General features: G+C 42.4%; 1 protein-coding gene across 2 annotated transcripts; it reads left to right on the plus strand.

Annotated features, from left to right (window-relative positions):
- The first annotated feature begins 454 nt into the window (after positions 1–454).
- Positions 455–8,404, plus strand: crsp7 (cofactor required for Sp1 transcriptional activation, subunit 7). Of its 2 annotated transcripts, XM_057858044.1 has the most exons (4): positions 455–584; positions 729–912; positions 2,247–2,321; positions 4,314–8,404. In XM_057858044.1, the coding sequence occupies exons 2-4, from the start codon at positions 841–843 to the stop codon at positions 5,964–5,966; spliced, it is 1,800 nt and encodes a 599-aa protein (XP_057714027.1). In that variant the 5' UTR covers positions 455–584; positions 729–840; the 3' UTR covers positions 5,967–8,404. The 2 variants fall into 2 exon arrangements, with proteins under 2 accessions (XP_057714027.1, XP_057714026.1); XM_057858043.1 differs by lacking the exon at positions 455–584 and having other exon boundaries at positions 601–912.
- Positions 8,405–8,940: the final 536 nt, after the last annotated feature.

Below are 8,940 nucleotides of genomic sequence, written 5' to 3' on the forward strand. Positions count from 1 at the left end.
CATTTATTAAGTCTCATTTAGTGACGTGCCTTATCCAATGTAAAAATTGTTTCCACTGACTTGGCTGACGTCACACCACTAGACCACGAGATCATTGGAGGTATGTCAAATGTGCCGATGAATAGTAGGCGTTTCAGGGCCGAGTCGTTATCTATTGATTACGCTAAAATTGATTGATAATACTGTATTACAATTGAATGCCAATTTCATTTTCCTAAGCAAAAAATATATACAACGAATTTGTTCGTGAAAAAAACAAAAAAAACTGGAAGGTCCCTTTAACAGCATTGTATTTTTTTATGTACGTTTTTTCAACACATGAATTCATGTATTTGTCATTTAACACAAAATGTAAGTGCTTCTGCCTCATTTGAATATACTTCTTAAAAAGTGTAAATAGTGTTGCAACATGGTGCATGGGGGAAGAGGCGGCGGGATACCGGGGTGTACATAGAAGGCAGTCCGGGTAACGAGGGTGCACGCGCGGCGTGGATGTTTACTCGGCGTCGGCGGCGCGGACGTCAGAGCAGAGCGAGGAATCCCAGCATGCACTGCGAGGCCGTTGAAAGCTCCAGCAGCTGCTAGTGAGTCTCGACAGTCGCCACAGCGCCGAGCGAGGCAGGCAGCAATCCTCCTGTGCTCCACACAACACAGCATAGACATTACCCACCGGGGAGGGGGGGGCTCCATGTGAGCAGGGGGAAAAGACTGACTTGTCTACCTTCCAGGCGACAGAGAAATATGCTGTGCGGACGCCTGGCGAGTCACCGCGGCGGCGTTTGAGTCACGATTGTCTGTCGGTTTCCATTTTGGAGGATTCCTCCCTCCATCCTCCGGGCAATGACAACGGTCTCGGCAACCCCGCAGCAGATGAGGGACCGGCTGCTGCAGGCCATCGACAGTCAGAGCAATGTGAGTAAAGCTAAAGTGGCTACCGATGGCTACATGCAAGTCCGGCAAACTCCCAACTTAACGCGCTCGAGTCAAGTGCTTTTATTTAATGGCCATTTGGTTGAAAAGCTGCGTGGCCCGCGTATGACGCTTGTCACTGACAATGGCGAGTGTGTCAAAAAAAAGGGAGGAGAAGCTCCCTGGGGGTAGTGGAGTTGACAGCTTGGAGGCTAATTTAGCAACAGTAGCTGGTTGACATCCCCCCCGCTTGCTTGGACCCTTGTAGTCCGTTAGCACGCTCCGTTAGCATGTTAGCTCTAACACCAAAGCAGGGAAGTCGCATGATTAACTTCACACAAGAGGAAACAAAAGACGAACAAACGCGCGCTACGTGGACATAAACGCTTCGGAAACACGTTTCTCGCCCATCCGACGATCTCGGGTTTGGCTGCCGACCGCTTGACGCTTACAATTCCCCCGGTTGAACAAGTGTCGGATGCGGCTAGCGAGAAGCGAGCGAGCCTTCCGACTCAACTTGGTAGCATTAGCATGGTCGGTTCACGCTAAGACAGGGAAATGTTCACAAACCCTCCGTGACTTTGGCGTCTAAAAATGAGTGTCCCGTTTCGTGAAAATAAACGACGTGGTGGCTGTTTGTTTCAGACGCTCTTGTGACGCAAGTGTGCCTTTACGTTTACCACTGGGAAGTTTTTGAGAGAGTTGACACATGCTGAGTAGTTTTCAACGACCCTCTCCTCACTTTGAAGCTAATCCCTGTAGCTGCTTGCTAATTTGCGCCGTTACTTGCGCGCTGCCTTTACAGTTAAGTATCTATCTATCTATCTATCTATCTATCTATCTATCTATCTATCTATCTATCTATCTATCTATCTATCTATCTATCTATCTATCTGATGCAAGATATTATGATTCATGTAATATTATAAATGCTATGAAAAGCATTTCTCTACCATTTGTTGTGTTCATTCATTAATATTTCTGCAACACAACCTACTGGGTGATGGAATTTCTTCCCAAAGTGTCCATCCATCCTGTTGAATTAATGTATTATTTTATTTGGCGGTTGAGTAACCATTGATTGTGACCCCACGCGTAATAATTCACATTATGTAAATGCTGTTGGATTTTCATGTTAAACATGCCCCCACTTGAGGACATTTGCTCTACATTTGTGAGTTAATGTAATTTAAATGTGGACTGTAGCGCTCTATTTATGTTGATGCTATCCTGTCCTCATGTCAGGCTGATGACACAAATCAATGACATTCAGCCTTTTCTCATGCTTATGATAATTCATTTTGGGAGAGTAACAAGACAAATTGTTTCTGTTACAGATATGCAATATGGTGGTTGTACTTGAGGTGATTACCTGTCTGGAGAAGTATCCTATCACCAAAGAAGCACTTGAGGTGAGATAAATTCACTCCTTTTTATCTATTTTTTGGGAATTCTTTTTTTACGTTTTCCACTGCACAGTACCAAATTACATTAGCATGGCTCTGTTCACTAGTAGCATAACTCCACTGGCAAAAAAATCATAGGATTGTAGGACCTTGTTACTAGCTCGGGTTCAAAGCATGCTAATCTAAGACATTACCCTTACTGCTAGTCGTTCATTGATCCTGAAAATTTCAAGATGCCTACTCTAGAAATTATACAATTGCCTTTATTAGTTCATTCACTGTCGACAGTGAAGAGCCACTGTAGAGTTTAAAACACCCAAGAATATATATATATATTTTTTGAGTGTAAAATCCTCAAAGCCACCTAAAAGAGTACCCCTGTCTTTCACTGTATAAACTTGTTTTCTTCCCTTTTCTGTTCTTTAGTTATCAGCAGTAGAACATTTCACCAAATAAGCATATTTCTAACCATCTTGAGAAAATAAGCTTTTCATGAAAAGAGATACATGAAAGAATTAAGTGACTTTGATGGTAACATTTTGTTTTTATGGTAACATTTTGTTTTTTCTTTTGTGACACATTAGACTGCAAACTATAAAGTCATTTGTTTGCGGGGAAACAAGTACATGTGATCTTGGCTCTTTATCCCGACACATAATTTCTCCTTGCTACAACACATACTAGCTAAATACGTGCTGTGAATGTATGCTGCCTAAATTTGCTCTGACTTTAAACCTGTTAGAATAGAATACTTTGTCCCAGATGGTAACAGAAATTCTTCCTCAACAAGGCTCACAAACATTCATACATTCCTATCAAGAAACATTGGACACAATAATCTTCTCCCTAATAATAAAGTTGAATTGTAACCTAACCCTAACCTGATCACAACCTCTAACACTGGTCTACAAACAAAATGCTTCCTAAATAAAAGTGGTCAGACTTTACTAAATTTGGGTTACTAAAAAAGAAGAATGAGGTCTAAAATGTCAATTATAGTTTTTTAGGTACAGCATCTGGCTGAAGTGTTAAAATACAAGCAATTTAGGTGAAAATGGGTATTATTTGAAATGGAAATGGTTATTTCTGGATTAATATACGTACTTAAAAATAGTCTTCAATTTCAGAATATAATCGTATAGGCAAGCGCTTTGACATGCTGTTTTCCATGTATTGCATAAATCCTGGTGTTTTGGAAATGGACAAAATGCAAAAATGTAGACACATTTCATAAGCGGTGGCACATACTGATGTATCCATCTCATGTCAAGTTTAGCAACTTGTAAAACTGATGTTATATAATTACACCAATGTATTTTCTTAATCAAACTTAATCATTAAATTCCTTAGTCAACTACTATTAAAATCTTTTTTATTTTCTAATCCATGTCACCACAGCAAGTACGAACATTTTGAAGACCAGTGTAACCTGCGCTGATCTCTTATAAAAAGTACTGTCACTACCACCATATATGGGGATCAGTATGCTGATCATAGTTCTGTTAGTTATGAACCAGTTTTCAAATTCACAGTCTAGCTGTGCCGGATTATTTATTCTATGTACTTGCATCCATAGATATTAATGGCAGGGAATGTTTATATTCTAGTTATGTAAATGCTATGCTACCTATTACCCCAAAACAGTAATATACTTCAAGCTCATATTTTATTTTAGAAAACTATAAAGGAAATATGCTGAAGAGTCACTGTAACTTTCACCAAGAACCTTAGCCCAACTCTGGCATACTAAACTTGTCTTTCTTCACTGAACAATTGACGCAAATTCCTAACTAGACAGACCTTGGGCAGCATTTTGTCACGTCTTTGTCTTTGAACCTCAGAAAGAGCTAAAAACCGCAAAATGCAACTCATGCGCAAACTTAAGTATTACTATTGAAATGGAAATCTCTTCACCCTAATTCGAGGCGAGTAGACAAAAGCTGTTTAGTGGAAAAGCAGCGTTTATGATTTCCTAACACTCTCACACATTTGTATTAGGAAACCCGACTCGGAAAGCTGATCAACGATGTAAGGAAGAAGACCAAGGATGAAGACCTCGCCAAGCGGGCCAAGAAGCTCTTGCGAAACTGGCAAAAGCTGATCGAACCTGGGCCCGCGGTTGCGTTGACGGCTCCCGGTTCCACCAACGGCAGCTCTCACCCCTGCAGGACGGAAGCCTCCCCGCCCGAAATCTCTTTGTCGGTGAAGGGCGTCCCCGAAGTCAAAGTCAGAAATGACGTTCACAACACGTACTCTCCAAAGGCTGAGAAATCAAGCAGTCGCAAGCGCCGGGCCGAGCACAGAGACAGTGGTGTGCATTTACCGGAAAAAATCTCCAAGTTTTCATCTTACGATAATGCCGTTTCACCGCCGCCCACTAATGGGATCGCGGGAAGCCCCGACACCCTGCCCGAACAGGACGTCGTCCCGTCTCCCGATCGATCTCGAATAGAGCACCTTGACAATGATAAAATCAACAGAATTCCAGTAAACGCCGTCAAGCCTCGTCCCAGCTCCCCCGGAGTGGCCAAACTCCCTAGCACTTCATCTTTAATCAAGGTTGCTGTTATGCAACAGCAAGCGAGAATGGATGATGGTGGTGGCGGAGGGGGACATTATCAAGCCAGAAGTCCCCGTGGCCTTTCCACCAGTCCAAGGAGCACAAAACACGACTCCTCGGCTAAGCGCTCTGCGACACATGCACAAATGCTAACGTCTGTCCCCAGCCCTTCGCTCAGAGATTCGCCCTTGCCTTTGCCCCAGCCTGCGACCCCCCCGGCTCAAAGTGCTCATTCTTCCCATAGGTCCACAATGCACTGGGCCACCTCCTCGGACATCCCCTCTCCTTGCCCCCCACAAGACTTATCCATGACACTGGATTCTCCCTCTGTTTCCCCCGCGCCCCCTCCTCGGCCGCAACATAACTCTGAACTCCACCGGCCCACGTCAGAAGCAACCACGACTGTCTGGGACGACACGGACGCCCCGCCGATTTCCGCCTCGGAGTACAAGAGAAGGAAGTACCGCTCGAGAGACTACTCCGTCAACTTAGACGGCCAGAGACTAGAGGACACCACTAAGCCAGTACGATTAAAAGAACGCAGGCTAACGTTCGACCCTGCCACGGGTCAGATCAAGCCCCTAATCCATAAAGAACCTTCTCAGTCTGAGGAGCCCCCTACTCCTGAGCCCATCGAGCCCCAGCAGAGAACTGAAGTCAATGCGCTGCAGGCCACGGCGCCGGGACCCAACCCTAATCCTTTTCACCAGACGAACTGGAAGGAGCTGTCCAGAAATGAAATCATTCAGTCCTACTTGAACCTTCAGAGCAATGTGCTCACCTCGTCCGGGGTCCAAGCCCCGAGCACACACTTTTTCATGTCCCAGTATCTGAAAAGGGAAGAGCAGGAAGTGAAAGAGTCGAGGCAAATGCACGTTTTGCGGACGGACAGTACGGCAGCTGATTTACCCGGCGTGAGTCGGGAAGTCAATGATGAGGACTTGGACAGAATACACAACCTGCGTTGGCCCGGGGTCAATGGGTGTTTGGACACCAAGGACACATGGTATGATTGGACAGAGTGCATATCGTTGGACCCTCATGGGGATGAAAGCAAGCTGAATATCCTGCCGTACGTTTGCCTCGACTGAGGGCTGTTTTTCCACTCCCGTTTTTTTTTTTTTTTTTATGGAGGGGGTGTTAGTGGTTTCCCCACACAGACCCCTTTGGCATTTTGTTTGGCAAAAGCCAGGCCTGCTAAACTCCGTCATCCCTCCCGTGCCTCCTTCCTCTTTCTGTGAGATTTGGGTACAAAAATGAGAAATTAAAAAAGAATATTTAAGTTTGTGATAACAAGGGCTGCTTTTGTTTTCTTTTTTTTTCAAGCTGAAAGTCACAGGAAGGATGGAGGCCCCAAGTTGCAGAGTGCTGCTACTAGCTCAGAAGAAAAAAAGGGGCAAAATGAGTCCTGAACGATGGAAACGTCACCAATTTCTGAGGCTCAGAGGGTTAAAGGGGAGCTCAAACTTTTTTTTTCCCCCAAATATCACAATACATTGAATGTGGCACCAACAAGTTCAAACGCAGCATTCTGATTTCAATATTACATTCATGGAATAAGACCTAAATTGATGAATACATTTTCATCCATTTCATGTTCCTGTTTTGTGATATTGCCCTTCTATTGTTGTTACACAGCTGTATTACCCAACATGGCAGCGCTGAGATTGATGAAAATGGATGAAGCTGTTAAATAGTTTTCTATAATCACAATATTGATCAGAATGCTGTGTTCAGAGAGTTGGTGCACATGTCTGATTGCAAAAAACTGAATGCATAATTGATGTTCCTCTTTAATACTGCTCTCATTTCTTCCCTTTTTGATTTCTGCAATCTATGGTTCAATATGAGGGTGGGCTGGTGTTTAGCTGTTCTGTTCAGGCCGCCATATTGGTGTTCATCTCCCAAGTGTATGAACGCGTCTTTAGTCTGAAATACTGGCAGTTACCAGAAGCTTTATGTGAATTTAAAAAAAGTAAATTATACATTTTTCATGTACACCTATTTATTTTGGCTAGTACATTTTGCTGGACTTCCATGAACACACTGCTTTTCTTCCGAACCTGTTCTTGTATTGCATCAGTGTTGTCAATCTCAAGTTTCAATTTTTAAAAAATTCTTTTGTCCCCTTCAGTCTCCTGAATTTGCTCGCGGTTAATTTGGGTTTAACATTCCGTAGTCCCTTACTCCCTTTGCCTTATTGCGCGGTCTTCAATTCTAAAAAATGTAACTAAGATTTGAAGTTCACTTTTGCGTCTAAATGTTTCCGAAACTTTAAAGCATGTATGGCAGTGTAATTGGCAGATGTATCAATATTACACAAACATGTATGCTGCACTTTGCAAAATTACACAACATTTAGGCAAAATTGTGCCTTGAGATACAAGTGATACAAATTTTACGAGTTTTTCCAAAAATGTGGTTCTGCAATTTTTTGTTTTAAGAGGGCAAACTTCTAATAGGACTGTGTAATAGTGTACTTGCCATGTTAAATGTCAGTGTATCAGAATGAGAGCAATTCTTCTAAATATATGGCCTTGACTCCCAAATGAAGTTTACTGTCGAAACGGTAGGACAATTTATGTCCACTATCTTGATGCTAATGCTAACATTAACGCTCAAGTTTACCCTCTGAACATAAAGTTGTTCCTTTGGCTTCTGAGAAGCTTAAACGCCGTAGAAATGTTCACAAATGGTATCTATATATGGCAGTTGATATTTGAATACAAACACGCATAGGCTGATAAAGTACAAGTAGACTAACCGCTGCAAAGAATAGTGCTAAGGATTTATGACGTGATGAACCACAATTATTAAATGCATAGTGCAAAACAGATTAATGTCCTTCCATTCTTTTCACTGACAGTGATTTAAGGTACTTGCATTTTTAGCTAAGCGCATGGTCACAGAATGAATAAAACTCGTATCTCAAGGCACCATTGTAAGAAACTCATTCCAGTTTTTTTTCCCCTCCTTCCTCCCCAGAGACACTTAGCTGTAGAAACAGTTATTGGTTGTGGATTTGGAAATTGTCGTTTAAAATCAGTTTCGTATGTTGCTGGTGTCAATTGTCAAGCCAAACAAAAGAGCCCAGTGTCACTTCTTTCATTCATACTTGAGTTTGCGTTCCCTTTACACTCATCCTTCATTATCCCACGATGTCAGCTTGGCTCGTGCACTCTCGCATTCTTCCCTACCAATGTGCCTTTAGTAAATTGTAAATCTGGATTTGCTTCCGCATGCGAGGCCTCATCCTTGCAGCCGGGTTGTTCGTCTAGAGCTCCAAATCCCGTGATCAGTATGAAGCTGGTTTACGCATCATTTCTGGTCTTTCTTTTTTGTTGTTGTTAGTTGTTGTTTTGGAATTTTTGTGAGGGTGCAAGTGCAGACAGCAGAAGTGCACAACACAGCTGGCAATAAAGTGCTACAACTGGTTGATAAGAATGTTTTCTGGTGTTTTGACTCGGACGTGTTTCTTCAGTGTTTAACAGCTCTCAATTGTTTTGACAAATAAAATGATCTAATTCTTCATCTCGGGGGTTTAATTGTGTGTGTATGGGATTCTGGAAATTTTGGATTTTTGATTGAGAACAAGATCCAGTATGATCAGTATATTGTCAAATATGTTGTTACTAGCTCGTCCAGGAGGAGGCGCTTTCGATCAGTCTAATAGGCGTCAAACGTATGGCAAAGCTGAGCACCAGTGAGACTTCTTTGCATTAAGAGAACAGTTTTCCATTATTAGCTATGCTTTTCGTATCTTGGTAGAACTTCAACTGGTCTTTGCAAAAGAGAACAGTTTTCCATTATTAGCAATGCTTTTCGTATCTTGGTCTAACTTCAACTAGTAAAATGACTGCTTTTGTCCTGCTAGTAAGATTTTCCTACTACCGTATCACTCCTTTTTGCCAAGGGATGTAAATCACCTATTTTATGACGATACAAAATCAATTAAAGATTTATTTTCCAATATCATAAAGTGCTGCGATTCGGTTTAACGGCCTCAGATCAATTTAATACAATACGTAATCATCTAACACCATGTCACTCAGAGCAATAAAAGTA

This window comes from Corythoichthys intestinalis, chromosome 14, assembly GCF_030265065.1.
Source record: "Corythoichthys intestinalis isolate RoL2023-P3 chromosome 14, ASM3026506v1, whole genome shotgun sequence".
NCBI lineage: Eukaryota > Metazoa > Chordata > Actinopteri > Syngnathiformes > Syngnathidae > Corythoichthys > Corythoichthys intestinalis.